This window comes from Coenobita brevimanus, chromosome 60, assembly GCF_032717465.1.
Source record: "Coenobita brevimanus isolate Jiangsu-jjx chromosome 60, ASM3271746v2, whole genome shotgun sequence".
In the NCBI taxonomy this organism is placed as follows: Eukaryota; Metazoa; Arthropoda; class Malacostraca; order Decapoda; family Coenobitidae; genus Coenobita; species Coenobita brevimanus.
In genome coordinates, this window is record NC_137013.1 from 3,643,963 (window position 1) to 3,663,980 (window position 20,018).

Genomic DNA, 20,018 nt, shown 5'->3' on the forward strand with positions numbered 1-20,018 from the left:
CATACAAGTTCTGCCCTCCATTTTCTTACTGAAACAGTAAAGTTCTGGCATCCACACTTAGAATTATTTATGGAAACTGCAAAGTCATGGGAATATATATTAACACTGAAATAAAGTAAGTATTATATAAAAATTTCATAGTAAATACACCTGTGTTTTCACGAAAGGAGAAACGCGGTCTGATTTACCATAACGCTTACTGACCCTCCAAACCTCTGAATAACGGTATTAGATGTTCCTCTACTTTGTGCTTGCGTACAAACCAGTATTCACCCTTGATACTATTTTCCATACTTAAATGTACCAAAACAAGTTAAAGAAATGAAGCTAAAAATTCAGTTTAAACCCTTCACGACTGGAAAGGTACACAGTTTAGTAACAAACGCAGTAACTGCAGATATTCTGACCTCGACTTAGGTAAAAATAAAATGCGATAGACACGAACAAAAAAAAAAAATAAATAAATAAGAATAAAAATATAAAAGAAAGAAAAAAGAAAAATAAGATTATTGATATTTTAGAGTCATATAAAATTTGAATTCCTAACAACACAGACTGGGAGGTTGGTTGCATAATTATTACGTTTGTGTGCTATAGACACTCCTCGTCACCCCAACCCCTTCTCTTCAGCGCCTGTGTCTGTCTTCATCCCTTCCTCCCTCACATATCAACACAAACCTGCTTCCTACACCCACTGCTACTAAAATGAAAACCACCAACTCCAGGAGAAAAACGCGATAACAGGTCAGCTTGTCAAGGTTCATCTCATCGTATTTTATATCCAGATTTTCCGCTCTACTGCAAGGGAAACAGGGACAAGGGAGGAGCGTAAATCAAAGTGAGAATTCATATCACTAGTTTCAGTGCCCGGAATATATTGTACATAAAATCATCGTAGTCGTATATCCTTTTTGCCAAGCCATAATGAAGCGAATTCCACAGTGCCGAGACAGTTACGTAATTCATATATTCGTAGGCAACTCGCTGAAGATTGATGCAGTTTTATACGCGGAGTTATTTGAAAGAAAAAAAAGAAACTTACCATAGCAAGGGTGCTACGCGGGTTACTACAGTACTCAAAAACTGGGTCAGGGGTAGAGGAGCAGGAGCAGGCGAGGGTGTGGAAACTAGACGCTGGCTGGAGGGAGAGCGGGTGAGGGTATATAACAGGCCACAAACGGTAGGCTAGTCAGTTACGGTACGCCCCTACCTGGCTACACACAACAATGAACGCAAAGGTATACACTCAGAATATAAGATGAAAATTAATCATAGAAAACTTTACTGTCCAGTGAGAAAAACTGTAGAAGTAAAAAAAAAAAGAGAGAGAAAAAAGACTACAGAAGCACTGCGTTTATCCCACATGAATATAATTTTTTAGGTAACACAAGCATTAATGAAACTTATTCACATCTCCCAGATCAGCAGGACTGTTTAAAATTACTACCATAAGAGATACGTCTGATGCTGTGGGTGATATTAATAGTATATACAGTCGTTTAGCAAAATATGTTGAATTATGGCTGTTTGTACAAAGTGCGTATGCCGTTTTGTACACAAACTGGGTTAGCATCCACTCACCTATGACGTGTAGGCAATCATGTTAATATTTTATCTGAATTAAATGTGGCAAGTGGGGACTGTTTAAAGCATCTCTTTAATCCTTCGTCCTCAGATCCTCATCCTGCTGGGCCTGGCTGCCCTGGCTGCCGCCGACAGTGACGAATTCCGTGGCTATGGCGACTCTCAAGTGAGTTATATCTACACGCTTGTTTTTGTTTGTTGTTCCAGAACAGAAAATCTGTTAACTGCTCATTTTACTGTGTTTCAGATTACTGCTTTACGTCTTTTAAAACAATCTGTTAAACAACCTGAATAAAAATCGTCTATTCCTCAGAGCTGTCTCACAGAGGTTGTCAAATATATTTCCTAATTTATCACATATCATCGCATATTTAAGTCAATGTTGTATTGACCAACAGTCCTTCGAGTCCTACGAATCCAGCGAGGCCAGGTACGACTTCAACTGGGCCGTGAGGGATGACTCCAGTGGCAACGACTTCGCACACCAGGAGGGCCGTGACGGCGACAACACCCAGGGCACCTACACTGTCAACCTGCCCGATGGTCGCCGCCAGACTGTGACCTACTACGTAGATGGTGACAACGGTTACGTCGCTGACGTCAAGTATTCCGGTGAGGCTCGCTATCCTGACTCCTTCGAGTCAGCCTCCTTCGAGCACAGGAGCTACTATGACTCCAACGAGTCCAAATAAACGGTTGTAAGTGATAAGTCCCTACAACAAGGATAGTGACCCCATCAGCACAATGCTGCCCATCTTACCTCAGTACCTACTGGGAGCTTCCTTGTAAATTGTCCTATTTATTGTCTGTTACTTAATTTTATGTATTAAAAACATTATGCAAAATATTATGCAGTTTATTTTTCCATGCTGATACCTATTTCAAAAGATGTTAATCATTTTCATATCTGTTTTACTGCAAGTGTGTGTGTTTATACACAATGGAAATAAAATTCGAAAAAATCTAGAGGGTTCCAAAGGGATTTAACGAGGAAAACTTTTAAGAGGAGTTTATATGTGTGGTATAAAGTTGCTAAGGTAGTGTTCCTGAAAAAACGGGATTAGAAATTATCTAGTCGCTAGTGAAGACCAGATGGTGGAGCTTGGGGGCCAATAACCGTAGAGTTTTAGCTTTCTCCTCCAATCACATCAGTATTACAACTGGCTGGGTGGGTGGGCAGATGGGTAGGCTGGGCTGATGAATGAAGTGGGTGGGTAGGGTTGGGTGGGAAGGTGGGTCAATGGATGGGCATGGTTGGGCAGTGGATGGGTATGGTGGGGAAGGGTGGGGCAGCATAAATGGATAAGTTGGTAGGCAGAATGCTTGGGTGAGTGTGGGTGAGTGAGATGAGGTTGTTAGGATGGGCTGGGCAGTGGGAGGGGGGGGCAGGAAGGGAAGGGTGGGTGGTAGGTAATGAGAAAATAGTTCTATGGGGAATATGTGGCTTTGGGTGAGTGAGTTGTGGGAAACTAGGTCCATGGAGACCGGCTGGGTGGGCAGGGTGGGTAGAAGGTGGGATGGGTGGGTGGATGGGTGATGGGAAAACATGTCCATGGGGAGTAGGTGGATGGGTTGTTAGGCAGGGTAAGTGGGTGGCTCAGCTCCCTCCCCATCCCCTGATATAGTGATGGTGGGCTACGGGAGGGTTAGTCTACCGAGTTTACACGTCAGATAAATCTCGAGTTACACCTGCCAGTACTCACCACCTACGTTGATGGAGCTGGAGGGGGAACCTATGAAGGCGCTGTGTAACCCGGGCTAGAAGGAGAGACAGCGACTTCTAAATGCCCTGAACTTCCCAACTCAAATTCTTCTCACTCCTGACACCTTACTCAGAACCTTTCCAACAACTTTACTCCATCCTCCCTTCCTTCTCTTTTCTACTCTGACGGTTTTGTAACTGTTTCTTCTGCTGAAAAACCAGAGTTCTTTGCTCGGACTTTCTCCTTTAATTCCACCTTAGACAATTCCGGTGCTGTTCTTCCATCACATCTCCGCTCTGACTTCCTCATGACCAACATTAAATTTTTTCAGTTGTACTCTCTGCCCTCAATGGCCTCAATATTAACAAGGCATCTGGTTTAATGGATTTCATGTGACAGAGAGAGACATAGTCAAACTCAATATACGTACATAAATTCGTTTAATTCTGTATTTTTAAGTTCACATCTGTCTGTCTGTCTGCTTGTCTGTAATGTGAACTTTGTGTGGAGTATAACTCAGAGGTGGTAAGAGATATTAATAATGAAAATATGCAGTTTTTTCCTGTGCATTCAAAGAAGACCTGGAGACCACATACACAGTCCTGCTATATGTATGCCGATTTCTTTTAAATCCATGTGCTAGTTTTTCCCTATTTCTGATTGTTTTTATTTCTGGGAGGGGGCTGACTCCCTCAAGGATCATGGGGGGGGGGAGTCAGGCATCACAAATATCGCCTTACGGATGATAGTCCATTGTACTACATGCACTAAGGTATCAAAACCACATCTCCATCTTTCCTTAATTTTGTACCCTGGATACGTTTTGGAGGAGGAACTGTTGCCATAAAATTAAAGGTGACAAATGTTATATAGTGGAAAACATTTTAAAGGAACTATGCAAAGTGACCGGCTTTTTTTTTTTTTTTTTTTTTTTTTTTTTTTTTTTAAACCCATGTGCTCACTTTCCCCTGTTTCTGATATATATATATATATATATATATATATATATATATATATATATATATATATATATATATTTTTTGTGAACGAGGCTGAATCCCACAAAGAATCATTGGGCAAGACACGCTCCCCAAATATCGCAATACGGATGAACGTCCATTGTGCAACATGTACTGTACGGAGACATCAAGCCCATATTTGTCCTCCGTTCACTGTTTCTCAGATTTTTTTAGTTAGGTGAGGGGGGCTTCCCCCCTAAAAATCATGGTTAGAAAACTGTATTTAGTGGAAGACCAGAGTAACCAGACGAACCCGCCTGGGAAGTTTCATTCAAATCACTCTTTTTTCTGATCGTTTTTTGTATTTGGGAAAGGGGCTGACACTCCCAACAATCAATCGGGGGGGAGGGGGTTCGCGCTTCCTAAATATCGCATTACAGATGAGAGTCTATTGTAAACCATGAACTAAGATATCAAAGCCATAACTACTCTCCTTCTTCAAATATGAATCCCATACATGTTTTGGAGGGGAGGCAGATTCCCCTTAATAACAATTCCTTTTCGTTCTTGGATTTTCTGTAGTAAAAATGGCTTCACCTCTGGCATTAGGTGGACTTACTTTACCCACTCCTAGCAGATGGCCTAAATATTGAAGCTGGGCCTTTACAAAGTCACTCTTCGCCAAGTTGATTCCTAAATTAGCGGATAACTGTCTCTGCAGCAAGGCATCTAGCTGGATCAGGTGTTCCTCCCAGGAGTCAGTGAATGTAAGAAAATCATCAGTGTATGTGAGACATCCCTTGCTATCACTGGCAAATTTGTTCATAAGCCTCTGGAATGTGGCTGGATCATTTTTCATACCGTATGGAATGACTCTGCATTTGTATGACCGCCAGCCACAAAACAGGAAATTTCTTGGACAATTTCTGTAAGTAGAACTTACCAATAAATCTTCAGTAAATTAGTTTTGGTAATGAACATTTCATTGCCTATATTGTCAATGCAGTCATCAACTCTGGGAAGTGGGTAGGTGTCATTCTTGATGAGGGAATTGACCCGACGGCAGATTGTGCAAAAATGATGGGACCCACTGGATTTTGGAAATATGGTGACTGGGGAGCACCACTAGCTTTGACATGGCTCGATCAATCCATGCGTCAACATACAGGTCAGCTCCTGCTGGTTAATGGACTGCTTGTTTTTGTTGTCTCGCGTGTTACGGGGGCTGCTTCACAGGACAGGCGACTCCATTATCGACATCTTGCTGTGCTGCATCCATCAGCCAAGGGGTGTTTTGGAAAACATCAGGATTCCTTCTTAGAAAGGCAGCCAGGTCAGTATCTTGTTCAGCAGTTAATTGAGTGATTTTATCAGTTAACTCCATCCATGCCTCCTGGTTCTCTCCCTAACTGGGAGTCTGGCCCAGTGTTAATGGGGCAGCCCGACTCTTCCACTATCTCAGCAGCTGATACCACACACGCAGTACTAGGGGATCCTGCTTCCTCATGCTCGTGGTACTCCTTCAGTTTATTGACAAGGCACAACCTTCTCTCTTTCCTTTGGTCTGGGGTCATATTAACATAATTAACATCACCTTCCGTCTTCTCTATTACATAAGGGCCTGAGGAACTTGTTTATGATGGCTCACGAACAGAGAGCATTACTAGCACCTTTTCTCTTGGGTGAAACACTCTACTCCCAGCCTGCTTGCTTTTGTCATACCACCTCTTTGACTTCCCTTGAGAGGGCTCTAAACTTGCCTTCGTTTCTTCTGTTGGTTAGTCTTTCTTTGAAATCTGAGACATATGGTAACAGATTAACATGATCATCATCACTGACCCATTGTTCCCTAAGAAACTTTACTGGACCTCTCACATAGTGACCAAAAATATACTAAAATGGGGAATAGTTTAAGGACTCATTTAGCGTCTCTCTGATTGCAAAGAACAGGGAAAGAAAAACTTTGTCTCGGTCGTTTTCATGAACAATACAGCATCTGTTTGGGGATGAGATGATATCCCGCCAGTGCTTCCCGGCTCCGACGATGGTAGAATTACTCAGACAACTCAACCACACATTTTTTTTTTTTTTTTTACTCACTGCTGAGTCAATCAAAGCTGTAATCTCTGGATCAGATCTTTGTATCTCAGTTATTCCTGGACGTGAGCTACTGTGTGGGGGACCCTCAGCATTAGTTAGCCAACTGGGAAAAGAGTGTATCAGCAGGAAAAATATCGTCTGGTATATCATTAGCATTAATATTAACACTATCAAGGCAGGATTTTGCTATCATAGCTCTAGTTAAAGGACAAGCAAGGAACAGTGTAGACATTCTATCCACAGTGATTTTGTACCTCTCCTTACTTATGGGATTTTTAATACACAGACAACTGCACTCACTTGTCGTGCTAAGCCATTACCCGAAAGGAAAGTGACCCATTTCACAAGAATCTGGTTCAGGATGCCCACACGTACTGGACCAATAACTGATTCTGACTAGAGCTGCACTTTAACCCCTCAGCTGCGTATAGCATTCCGGAAACGCTGATCGGTAGACTGTCATACATTCCGGAAGAGGCACGTGAAATACTGTGAACTTTTCGGTCAGTTTTCACGCCTACTGCATGCTTATGCCTGATGAGTGGGTCGCGAATCGCCAGTGTGGAGTGTAAACTTTGTCTGACTAAAATGTTATCATGTTTGGTTAGGTATGGGTGATGAAAACACGATTTTTTTTTTTTTTTTTAACCAGTTTTCCCGCACCTCGGACATAGGAAATGCTTAGGGCTGCCGCAGCCTAGGGGAGGCAGACACATAATCATTTATTCCTTGTAATAAAATCACGTTGATCAGGCTCACCTATATCTATCATCCCCTTCGACATAAGAACTGTAAAGCACCAGTGTCTCTGAGTATAGTGGCTTCATTAGTATTTCCACTGTCAATTAACACCAGTCCTTTATAAATGAAACTATCAAACTGTCTTGGAGGGAGTCACTTTACTTACTGTTTGAGTGAGGGTGCTATGATGGAGTCTTACTACCACCTTCATTAACTTCTGAAGCCTGCACTATCCCAGTCTCACTAATGTCCAGTGATAGAGCAACAGGAGTGTGACTATCAACAACTGAATGACCCACTCTGGCTTCAAACTCAATAAGCATCTGCTGAGGATGTCTAACTACCATTCAGCCTATGAATTTGTGGCTGCTCACTTTCAGTATTAACTGCCCTCCAAGCATTTATCAGAGCAATAGATTTAGCTCTTCGACGTCCTCTCATCCTCTTCCAGCGCTCTTCCTCTACATGACTCTTCCGACTACAACACTAACAAAACTTTGAACTTCCTACTGGTCCCTTGGCAACAATGTTCCCTCTCTTTTTGGTGGAACTAACTTGCTTTGAATTAATAGTTTTTACACTAGAGTCATCTGATTTAATTATAACTGGTTTGCAAGGAGAAGGATTTAGAGTCTAACTGGTCCATTCTACTACATCTACCACATGACTGAACATCAGAATCATATTTGTGGATAAAACTGTAATTACCTGCCACAACAGCTGCCTCAACTAGGATATCCATCCCTTTCTCAACTAAGTGACGACATCCTCGTCAATATTCCTAATGAAGCTCTCCATGAGTTTTCACAACTTAGTAGAATCCTTGCTAATTCTCTCAAACTGCAGCCACTGATCAAATTTACTCGTATTTTGAAGTACTCCAGCATATTCCACATGTGTCTGATGTTTTTGTTTGTAAGTGGTTATACATTTGAGCCTGTAGGCTTCTGGTACAAGTTCATAAGTTCTAAGAATTGCATCCTTTACCACCTCATAATCAGCACACGGATCAGTTGATGAGCAAAATAGGTTTTCTCTGCTTTACCCTTACGTACACTACAGTAAGATCGACTAAGAGTCCCTGTGCCTGGAAAGACGACCTACCCTCTTCTCAAACATTTGGAAGCATTTAGTGACATCCTGTTCACTAACGGAAGCAACTAATTTAATGTTTTAGGCAACATTATAAACGTCACTGGAAGAGGCGCCACAACGACTAGGTGAACCGCTGCCTCAGTCTGTAACAATGATCTATTTCAAGTTGTTTCTGTCGTAATTGAAGTTCTCTCATTTGGAACTGAATAATTTTGGGTAACTCAGATAGTGCGCCGATACTAGTATTTATGGTATTAACATCTACATTCTCAGCATTGTCACTGTGAGTAGGTGGCTCTCTTTCCAGAAACTCAGGAATCTGGTCATTTTCAACACTGTGACCAGATGGTTCTTGTTTCCTAAGCTCATGACCAGTTGTGATATGATCAGTTTCAACATTTTCACTCACCCTGAACATTGTGTCTTGAACCACGCTAATCTAATAGGCTTATTAATATTACTGGTAAATTTCACTCCTAAGACCTGAATAATCAACTTCAGCTCACATTTGATATGATTTTCTAACTCAGATTATCTAGGCTACGTTTGCAAAAATTATCTTACATCGTGGAATTCGTCAGCACCATGATAGATAAAACCACTCGACAAATTTCAATTTTGTATCTCGTTTGAAATGAGAGTGGGTGATTTGGGTTAAACTGACGATGCTGATTGCAAATGTGTTTTTACTTTTCCTCTGTCACGCACAGATTTCCAGAAATTTAGCTTTGAAATTTTTCTTCCACTAGTGAGAAATCAATCTGCTCCTATCGCCCGGCTATGCCAGGAGTATTTTATTAATTGAGAAATATTAATTGGGATGTAAAAGTAATATGCAGAAACTAAAGCAAGTGTGTTATTCCACCACTGTATGTAAATTTCTCTGTGAATACAGGTACTCATGGCACGGTTTTCGATTATTTCTTTTTGTGCTCTACATCGGTTTCCCGTGTCAGCATCCAACAACAGTTCGCCATCATACCAGCGTCAATTTTACCTTGGTATCTTGTTCCATTACTGCAATAACCTGGTGAAAACGTTCATCCTGTTCGTCACTAACATCACCCAAATTTGTTAAAAAAAAAAAAAGAAAGAAAGAAAGATGTGAGTGAAAAAAAATGGATTATAAGGGACATGCAGCATCCAAGTTCATGGTAAGCAACCAGGAGCTCTTCAACGATTTCCACATGACCTTCACTGCTACGGCTGCCCAGAAAACCAGCGCAAGTTTTGCTGAGAGATCGCCAAGCCTTAAGTTCGTCTGCCTCAAGGGTTGCATCAGACAGACTGTCTTTCATCAGGCTATGAGTTTGTGGGCCAACGAAAATGCCTTCCTTCACTTTGGCGTCGCTAATCGTAGGGAAGACATTTTCAGGTGTGCGAAGCCTGCACCTGTCTTATCCAAGGCTTTGACGAAGTTTTTCATTAAGCCTAACTTGATGTAAAGAGGCGGAAGTATGATATCTTCCGCTTCGACGAGTGGTTAGTTCCGTGCGTTGTGTACATCGGCTTCGTAGGAACTTCAAGGAGTCTACCCACGCTGGATATAGTGTTGCCTTTTATCTATCAGTAATTGACACAGAGCCAAATGGGTGGTATCATTCTTGTGAGCCAAAATGACTACAGTGTTTTTACTCTACCTTGGCCGAAAATTGTCAACTATTCATTTTGAATGTTCAGAGGTAACAAGAGATGAATAGCAGATTACTAAAATATGAATGGAAAGGATGTATAGCCACATCACTGTCTTTTTCTTCAACTCAGATACACAAAATAAGCTGCACAAGAGCGAAAATCTGGACCAGGATAAGGTAAAAAAGGGTACAGTGATTTCTATGAATCCGTGAAATGTTCATTGACAGATAATATATCCTAAATAGGCTTTTTCGGCTTGCTGTTGGAACTTTTTTTTTTTTTAATGATTGCCTGAAGTTGTAAGTTAGTTTATGCTTTGTCTATGCGATAACTGGTGAGACACCCTGTGAATCTATATCGTGGTCTTGTCACAGAGCAGCGCTGATTTACGCTGCTGGTTATATAGATTCTACAACACGATGGGAAACTGACATGCGCTATGCAGAGTGGTTTTATTTTATTCCTGGTTTACAGCTTCACACTGGTCAAAATCCTAGACTGCGAGACCCTTGTGAAGTGTGAAGGAGTTCGCTTGTAATATTTGGTACTTGCATGACAGGCCTAAGGCATTTCATGATGCTGAGGAATATCACTGCTTTCACTGTTACTGACTCTCGGATATCAGCAGAGAAAAATCACTCTACCTCGAACGACGTTGGTTGAAGCTTGATGGTGCATCTTATGGGAAGGTTTAGTGTGGTTCCCAGAGATAACTCTCCTCCAGTCGCAAGTGATGTGAGTTTCCAGTTTTCTGTTGATCTAGTATTGGATGGCCGTCCATTGATAATTATTTTTTAAGTGGTGAAAATAGTGTTGAGCATTTTTCTACTGGCGGTGTAGGTACTACGATGAGTGATGCTATTGTATCCAGTAGAATGCCAGCTGTGGGACTGCTGTAACGCTGTACGGGTTCTAGCGGGTCTTGGTGCTGGGGGAACAACGTGTGTGTTGGTGAGAACGAGCTCCACTGGAGAAGACGACTTATTACCTCATACAGCGATGGGGCAGTAGATAAAATAAGGCTGGCTACTACCATATGGAGGATCTGTCTGGAGGCGCTAAATAACCCTGTTGTTTTTAAGACATTTTGAATAGGTGGTCAGTTTACCTAAAAACAATATCCACGACAGGCACATTAACTGTTAATCAGTACCGATGAAAAGTATAATACGGATGTATCCCAAGCAGGTATGTACAGAATTCCTTACAGAATCGCAGTTCAGTGTATACTGTAGACTGTAAGTGAGACAAGTAGGTCATTGGATTTTAGGATAAAGGAACATAAACGTGATAATTTGCCCCTTTTGTTCTTGTTTTTGATAATGGTCATTGTATTGATCGGAACTTTACTGAAGTGATACTCATTTAGTAATTAAGAAGGAGATTCTTAAAATCGGCTTCCATAAAATATCATAAGTGCTTTTATGCTTAAGAAAATAATGAGATATAAGTAAGTTCTGAGATCAGTAGTGGTCAGGTCTCCCTATGAGGCAAAACGTAGCAATTATTCTGGTGTAGATTACTTTCCAGGTGAGGTTACGTCCATACCTGTGACTCCCCTCTCACCCACTCCAGTCTCACTCCTTGATATCGTGTGTTGTCTTGGGCCTTGTTTCCGTCTACCTGCTATCGTGCTCTGTGTTGTTTCCTCAGAAGGTATAGCATAAAGTTTCGAGTGTGATTGCTGTGGGTTTTAGCATGCTGTTCTTAACGATATTGTGAGCATTATCATTCTGACATGTTATTTTACACCCATTCAAAGCAAGTCAGGTTAACTAGGCCAATTAACTGGTTCATATCTGTTCTACTAGTGTCATTTCTATTTGTTCAGACCTCAAGTCCCCGCAAACAGCGTTGACCCATTTATTTCCCCACCTGTCATATTAACCCCAGTCCCGTCAGTTCAGATCCATTCAGATTTGGTTAGATTAAGATCAGATCATTTAGGTTATTTGTTGCCCCAGTATATCTCTTTCATCCACTCAGATTTAGGTATAGTTTGGACAATTCAGGTCACTTCTTATACAGTATTTCTGCGTCCGGCCAGATCTAGTCAGGCCAGTCTAGGTATGTCCATGCCCCTTCCGTCCAGTTCAGTTTACTCAGGTCCACTCAGCTTACTTCAGATCGTTTCAGGAAAATGAGCTATACGTTCATTCAGACCAGACATGTCAGTCACGGTACTGAAGTTTAATTCAGTTTTTTTTGCTACCATTTCATCCAGGTCAGGTCATTTCTTGTTGATATAATCACTTCATGCTTTCTTACATCTATTCAGAGCCAGATGGGTTCATTTAAGCTGATTTAACGTATTCCAGGTTTAAATGAGTCAATTTTGGTAAGGAAAGGTCGACTCAGATCTACTCTAATCACTTTAAGCTCATTAACGTTAAGCTCATTCAGTCCACCTCCGGTCCACTGCGGGGCTTGCACTCCAGTCAGGTTAGGTCAGGTCTAGTCGTATTACTTTGGTCTCGTCCTCTCCAATACAGCTCTTCACATCCACTGCGGTCTAGTTAGATTAGGTCTTTTAAGGTATTTTTATATTTACTCAAGTTCTGTCTGCTCAAACCCCCAATTTAGGGAACTTATGGTCACTTTAAGCCAGTTTAGGTATATCCCGGTTATGTTAAGTTAGGTCACTCACATTAGGTCTGTTGAAGCCCAGAGTGGTCCACTGATATCCAGGCAAGTCAGTGTAGGTTATGTTAGGTTAAGCCCAGTTTAGTGTTTATTTTTCTTTTTATGCCAAGGAATTAGTAGATGTGAAGGGGCCTGCGTTACCTGTAAGTCCATTCACATCCATTTCGGTCCAGTCAACTCATATCACATCCATTTGGGTCCAGTAAAGAGAGTTCCATTCCATTCAGTATAATTCGGTGGTATCAGTATCCGGTTAGGTCATTTATGGTCGCAACTTCAGGTCTTCCAGAAATCAAATCAGATCTAATTCAAGTCTGTTCATGCATTTTATTTCCATTCAATTTAAATAAAGTTACTTCAGGTCCATTCATGTCAGTGTAATTCCTTCACTGTTGTATATGGTCTAGACAGATCACTTAAAATTATAAAGAGACCTTTAAGCTAGTATAGGTCTAATCAAGTCCTTTGCATCAATTCTAGTCCATTTTGTTTGAACTGTTTAAGACTGACATTATGTTTTCTATTCTTCACGGTCAGTTCAGCCACGTTCAGACCTAAAGAAATGCAGGTCAGTTTCTATCAACCTGGGTCACTTCAGGTGTCAGGTCCTTTAAGGTCAGCCAAGATTCACAAGGAAACAGATTAGTTGAGATCATTGGAATATTTCAGGTCATTATGGCTGATTTGGGTCGTCCATATGATGTCATGTAGAGAAAAGAAAAAGTCAACCGAATCCTAACAATGGTTTCTGAGATCTGATTTTTAAAACATTTCTAAGGTAGAATAATAGAGGAACCAGTAACTCAGACGAGGGACTGGGTGGTAAGGGAAGTTAGTAAGGTTAGTAATGTAGGCAGGAGGTAAAGATTACTTATGAAATCTCTAATGAGGGAGGCGCAGATATAAAGTGGGTGGGTGGATAATATTTCTCAACACTGACTGGTGGCTGTGGCTAGAGTGACATGAGGAGGGAAGGAGTGCATCATTAATGTGAGTGTTATAGGATGGCAGCAAGGTTATAACCAAAGGATACTCCAAAGAACTGCAAGCAACATTGAATTTCTATTAGTGTCTTACAGTCTTTGGATTAAAATGAAGTTTACCGTACGTGTAACTTAGAAGGCATTAACATCAGTTTACTGGTTAACCTCAAGTGAGAGAAACCAACGTTCCCTACAAAAGGTAACTTTGATTAGAGGTAACAACATGACATTTGAGGATGGAAAGCATTGATCTTGTTGTCAGTTAAACAGTACTGATTATACTGTGGCTACAATACTGCGAGAGCCTTATAAAAGTCAACAATTCCTGAGAATGCCTGAGGGAAGTATGATTAGTGTATCGTAATGCTAGAAAAAAGAAAAAAAAAATGCAGTCACGAGACAGCCACAAATGTTACCGCAGTGCGTAAAAACTCGGCGAGAATCAAGTGAAGGTACGGAGAGGACACGCGGCGTCGCGCGGCATGAGGTCGAGCAGGCGAGGGTATATAACAGAACGCAAACCGTAGTCTAGCCAGTTGCGGTACAGCTGCACCTGTTTACACACCAAAATGAACGCAAAGGTACGTATCCAGATTATAGAATGTTTAAAGGATTATTAAGCATACTTCATGGAAACCTAAATTCACTAGGTAATATTATCTTTTCGGAGGTAACTACAGATTCAGATTTTAAGCTGATACAATAATTATGTAAAAGTAATACAAACTAACTTTACGGACAAAGAAGTGCAAAACTGTGTTGTAAGATCATGGTTGCGTAGGGAATATACCGTAGTATCATACTGAGAGAAGAAATTGTATATATGTATGTATGTACTGTAGTTATGTTTTGTGCCGCTGTATACGGATACGGGTGACAAAAGTGTAAAGAATGGAGACAAGCACCATCCACTCATTTCATGCAGTGCAACATTCAAGAGACTTCACTGACAACTTAAATGTCTCATATACAGTAACCTAAGAAATCTTCACTACGTTGGATGGTAACCATATAATCAAATGGGCGCCTTTTAGTCTATGGGGTCAGTGTTCCAGCCAGACAAGGTCCATATGGATAGTAATCTGAGGTTTGGTTGGGATTCATTCTTCACATAATGCTGTTGAGAGTGGAGCCAGGTGGTCATCCTCGCTTCAAATGTTGGGACAGAGTAGCCTGGGCTCTTATGCTCTTAAAGGGGCACAAAAAAATTGAATGGCCTATTGATAAATAAAAGAAAAAGCTTGAATTCTAGAGGCATAAGACTACAGAACACATCAGGTAAGATGTATGGAAGAATGGTAATTGAAAGTGTAGATCAACTGTGTGTAGATCAGGTATATGCCCTTAAGAACTTCGTGTTAAGATATTTAGAGACTGGGAGTGATTTGTATGTAGCTTTTATAGAGCTGGAGAAGGCATATGATAGGGTTGACTGAAGCTCCTTTTGGCTAGCGTTATAGGTATATGGGGTGAGACTGAAGCTTATAATTGCAGTGAAATTTTCTGCCAAAGGAGTGGGGTTGTGCGAGTGGGAAGGGAGGAGAGTGAATGGTTTGATGAAAAGGTGGAGCTGCGTCAGTGGTGCGTTATGACTCCATGGGTAGTAGTCTGTTCGTGGATGGGCTTATAAGAGGGATAAACGGAAATATACAAGGAAGAGGAACAAGTTTAACTGATACAGGGAGAGAAAAGACTGAGAAGTAAATCGGCTGTTGTGTGAAAATGACAACTTTAGTCGATGGTTCAGTAAGGAAACTGCAGCATATAGTATCTGAGTCCGAAAAAGTACATGAGGGAAGCTGAGAGTGTCGCGAGAATGAGCCGGATAATGAGATATACTAGAGAGATGGAACTCAACAAACTGGGAATTAATCGCAGGAGGGAAGATCAATGGGAAGTAAATGTGTTAGGTATTTGACAAAGGACACAGTACTAGATAGAACTTTACGACCCGAAGGAGAAAACAGCACAGGAGGAGGCAAAGTATATGAAAGGAGAGATCAGTGTTTGTTTAGACTGAGATGGCTGTTTAAGAATGCTTAGTGCTACCAATTGTTCTGTAACACTGGTGGTTGAGTGCTAGGAACTTAAAAAGGATGGAAACACTAGCGATGAGGCGTATAAGTCTATATGTGGAATAATTTGACAAGGAGAAATATGGCGCTCTCGGCGACAGATATGGAGCAGACGTCGTATGATGGAAAGGGCAGACCAGGATGTATCAAAAAGCATGGCCATATAGCGAGAAAAGGTGAAGAGTGATTGCTTAAAAGGTGCTTAAAAACAGGTAGTGGAGGGAGGGAAGAGGCATCAGTGAAAGCGGGAGAATAATGGGAAAGAAATTATTAATCATAGAGGTCTGCGCATCCAAGAGGGTGAAAGGTGTGCGTGGAATAGAACAGTTTGGAATGAAGTGGTGTATGGTGGAATGATTTGTGTGTATGTACACACACACACACACACACACACACACACACATACACACACACACATATATATATATATATATATATATATATATATATATATATATATATATATATATATATATATATATATTTCGGCATAAGAGACCTCTTCATACATAACTTTGTGTATTTCAGAGATATAAAGAATTTTATGAATGATGTATCAGTTCTCAATACGTTCGGAGCTAATGAAACTAGCAAGGCTCACAGGGTGCAGAAAACTTTTTCCTGAGAACAATTTTCCGTTGTAGCTGGGGGATATATCTGTCAGAATTCGGAAGTAAATGTGGTGCCAGCAAGACGGCATGATCATTTCACAGGGGAAAAGGAGAATATCTCAAAGTTATGAATCATTCCAAGTTGATAGGGCTTCGCAGCCATATTCCATGGTTTCCTAGGTCACTTGACGAAAGTCCCCTTGATTACTACTTCTGGGTTTTTATCAAACATGTTTGGTGCTGTAAATTTGGAACTGTTGACTTGGTTGCCCTCAGGCAGTACTTCCTTGATTTTCCCTGTAATGATTATTACTTCCATGGTCGAGAGCCATCTTAGTGTGCCTCTCGCATTACGAAAGTACTTCTCTCGGACGTGGAAGCATACATTCTTTTATCCCGTGACTAGTGCATTAAAATATAAACTTGGTAAATCACGCTTGTTCTGATGCTGTCCACAGCTAAGGAGAAGGCCTACAAAAGGTACCAGAAACAATCCACCCCCGAATCTCCTCTCTTTTACGTCTCGGTCCGACACCGTGCGATGTTCGTTCTCCACTCTTCTAAGAATAATTTAGTTCGTACTAAATGCTCTGAACTCTCCGACTCTGATTCTTCCCGCCTCTTCTGGCACCGTGCCAAAAAAATTTCTGGCAGCTTTACCTCCCTCCTCTTGTCCGCTCTGGTGACTCTGTAGCAGTTTCTTCTACTGATAAAGCAAAGCTCTTTGTTCATAGCCTACTTTCCCCTCCTATTCCACCTAAGACGATTCCGGTGCAGTTCCCTCATCGACTATACCCTCTGACTTCCTCAAGGCTGACATTGAAATTTATTCAGTCGATGCACTTTCTGCCATCACTGGCCTCGGTACCATATGGACCTGATGGGGTCCCTTTTGTTGTCCTCAAGAACTGTGCTTCTGCCATTACACCCTGCCTAGGCAAACTCTTTCGCCTTTGTTTATCGACTTGTACCTTTTCTTCTTGCTGGAAGTTTGCTCACATTCAGCCAGTCCCAAAGAAGGGTGACCATTCCCAACCCTCTAACTATCGCCAAGTTGTATTAACATATTGTATTTCTAATTGTTTAACATCTCATCTTAAAAAAAAAAAAAATCATATCAAAACCTTCTTTCCAATCACCAGTATTTGTTCCTCAAGGGAGGCTCCACTGGCGATCTTCTCACCTACCTTTCAGACTGCTGGTCATCCTCCTTTCGGGACTTTGGCGAAAGCTTTGCAATTGCACTTGACATCTCAAATGCTTTCGATCGATTCTGGCATAGGTCTCTAGTTTCCAAACTGCCCTTCTATTTCTGCCTTCATCTCTAGCAACTATCCTGGTCGTTCTATAGTTCCTGTTGTAGACGAGCACCGTTCTTTTAGAGCCATCGATAGTGATGTTCCTCAGGGCTCTGTCCTATCACCAGCTCTCTTCCTTTTCTTCATCAATGTCCTTCTAAGCTTTACATGTAGCACTATCCTCTCATACGCTGATAACTTCAAGCTTAACTTTTCCATTCACATCTCGCAGTTTCCATCTCAGCAGTTACATCAACAAACATGGTATGAGGCTATGGTGCACCTAATGTCTGACTTGGCTCATATCTCTGATTGGGGTAAAAGTAATCTTGTTTTAATGCACCAAAAACTCAGTTTTACGTCTTTCGACCCGACAAACTCTTTCGCAGGAGTATCTTCAAATTGTTAATGGTATCCAACTCAATCTTGCATACTTGGGGTTTCAATTTCACGAGATTTAGCTTGGAAAAATCATATTACCTCTCTTGTAAAATGTGCTTCCAAGAGATTAGGCGTACTAATCCAACTTCGTGCATTCTTTACCTCTACACGGTTGTCGACTTTATACATGGATTTTATTCGCTCCTATGTAAAGTACAACTATCATGTGTGTTCAGGCTCCCCACATACGGCTCTTCTGAACAAGGTGGATTCAAAGGGTTTTCGTCTCATTAACTCTCCTTTAACTGGTTCCCTTCAACCTCTATCTCTTCGCCTCATTGTTGCATCGTTTTCTCTTTTTTGTGTCTACTTCAGTGGTCACTGCTTCCCTGAGCTGTCTGCTCCACCTCAGTGGCGGGTGCGTAGCACCTGTCTAGCAGCAAACTCTCGTCCCTATTCTGTCAATCTCTGTAATATAAGAATTAACTGTTATTCCCAGTCCTTCATGTATGCAGCAGGTCAGCTATGGAACTCTCTTCCTCTGTCTGTATTTCCTGCCATCTAATACCTCCGGTCTTTTAAGTGTGGTGTATCCACGAATCTCGAAACGAATGAATCTTGAATATGGTTCTCTACTATAATGTTTTTAATTCTTTCTTGAAGGGGACAATCCTGCGGGCGTTGGCCTTTGGTACCTTTTTCCTTGCATAAGAAAGTAACTCTGAGACTATTAAACTTAACCGTTTAAACATGTTGCCATTGCTAAATACAAGTTATTAATTACTTAGGAAGACACTGACTGAATCATTAAAGGTATTTACGGAAACATGAAAACCCTAATTTCACTGAAGTAGAGATTAGGCGGTTATGAATATACCAAATTAGATTATTTAGCTTTACATTCTCGAGCCATTATTATTACATCTCACACATTTATACAGTTATTTTACTTCCCATCCCTCCATGCCCAGATCCTCATCCTGCTGGGCTGGGCTGCCCTGGCTGCCGCTGAGAGTGGAGAATTCTACGGTGACGGCGATTCCCACGTGAGTAGTCTTAGCTAAATGTCTAATTGGTTCTCATTCCAAATTTCTGAAAACACACACACACACACACACACACACACACACACACACACACAAAGATTTCGCTTATTTTTTTTTTCACTATCCATGACAGTGTGCTTGTGCAAATATTTTTAAAAATATAAATATACTGACAATATTTATATAATGACTTCTTAAAGTTAGTTACGCACAGTGACATTTCATTACCATTTTTTTCCAACAAATAGTCGTTTGAGTCCTACGAGTCCGGTGAGGCCAGTTACAACTTCAACTGGGCCGTCAAGGACGACTACGGCAACGACTTCGGGCACCAGGAGGGACGCGACGGCGACCACACCGAGGGGTCGTACTACGTCCACCTACCCGACGGTCGCCTGCAGAAAGTCACCTACTACGTTGATGGCGACTCTGGCTACATCGCCGATGTTCAATACGAGGGCGAGGCTCACTACCCCGACTCCTACGAGTCAGCCTCCTTCGAGCACCGCGGCTACTACGGCTCCAACGAGTCCAAGTAAACCATTATAAAATATCCAAGAGTCTGTACAATACCGATGACGACCCCATAAGCACGACGAGGTTCATCTTACCTCAGCACTCACTGGGAGCATCTTGTAAATTATTTTATTTATTGTCTCTTATTTGACTGTATTTATTAAAACGATTAAGACATAAAGTACGCAGATTTTTATTTATTCCTGTTGAGTATGCCACCCCTTACGGGACTGAGGCGTCTGGCAAGAGATAGATAGACAGATTATGCCCAAGATTTAGGAGAAACAGCTACTCCGAACAAAATCAGTATCATTTGATATACGTAAGTTTGGCTTTTGTGAAATTCAATATATATATATATATATATATATATATATATATATATATATATATATATATATATATACTGTATATATATATATATATATATATATATATATATATATATATATATATATATATATATATATATATATATATATATATATATATATAGATAGATAGATAGATAGATAGATAGATAGATAGATAGATAGATAGATATAGATAGATAGATATATACATATAGATAGATAGATAGATAGATATAGATAGATAGATATATACATATAGATAGATAGATAGATAGATAATCACAGAGCTAGAAGG

At 40.9% G+C, this 20,018-nt stretch overlaps 2 protein-coding genes across 2 annotated transcripts; both read left to right on the forward strand.

The window, feature by feature from the left end:
- Positions 1-1,226: 1,226 nt before the first annotated feature.
- LOC145403176 (pro-resilin-like) lies at positions 1,227-2,276 on the forward strand. The gene is made up of 3 exons (XM_080274993.1): positions 1,227-1,238; positions 1,676-1,750; positions 1,983-2,276. The coding sequence occupies exons 1-3, from the start codon at positions 1,227-1,229 to the stop codon at positions 2,274-2,276; spliced, it is 381 nt and encodes a 126-aa protein (XP_080131119.1).
- A 7,024-nt stretch (positions 2,277-9,300) lies between these two features.
- Positions 9,301-19,393, forward strand: LOC145403124 (uncharacterized). The gene is made up of 3 exons (XM_080274951.1): positions 9,301-9,405; positions 18,750-18,854; positions 19,103-19,393. The coding sequence occupies exons 1-3, from the start codon at positions 9,301-9,303 to the stop codon at positions 19,391-19,393; spliced, it is 501 nt and encodes a 166-aa protein (XP_080131077.1).
- The last annotated feature ends 625 nt before the right edge of the window (positions 19,394-20,018 follow it).

Excerpts from the sequence above, each read along its gene's own strand:
- LOC145403124 (XM_080274951.1), top strand. The coding sequence starts at position 9,301 with ATGGATTATAAGGGACATGCAGCATCCAAGTTCATGGTAAGCAACCAG. Across the intron at positions 9,406-18,749 it reads CGGCTGCCCAGAAAACCAGC|TTATTTTACTTCCCATCCCT; the intron begins GCAAGTTTTGCT and ends ACATTTATACAG. Across the intron at positions 18,855-19,102 it reads ACGGTGACGGCGATTCCCAC|TCGTTTGAGTCCTACGAGTC; the intron begins GTGAGTAGTCTT and ends TCCAACAAATAG.
- LOC145403176 (XM_080274993.1), top strand. Across the intron at positions 1,751-1,982 it reads GTGGCTATGGCGACTCTCAA|TCCTTCGAGTCCTACGAATC; the intron begins GTGAGTTATATC and ends ATTGACCAACAG.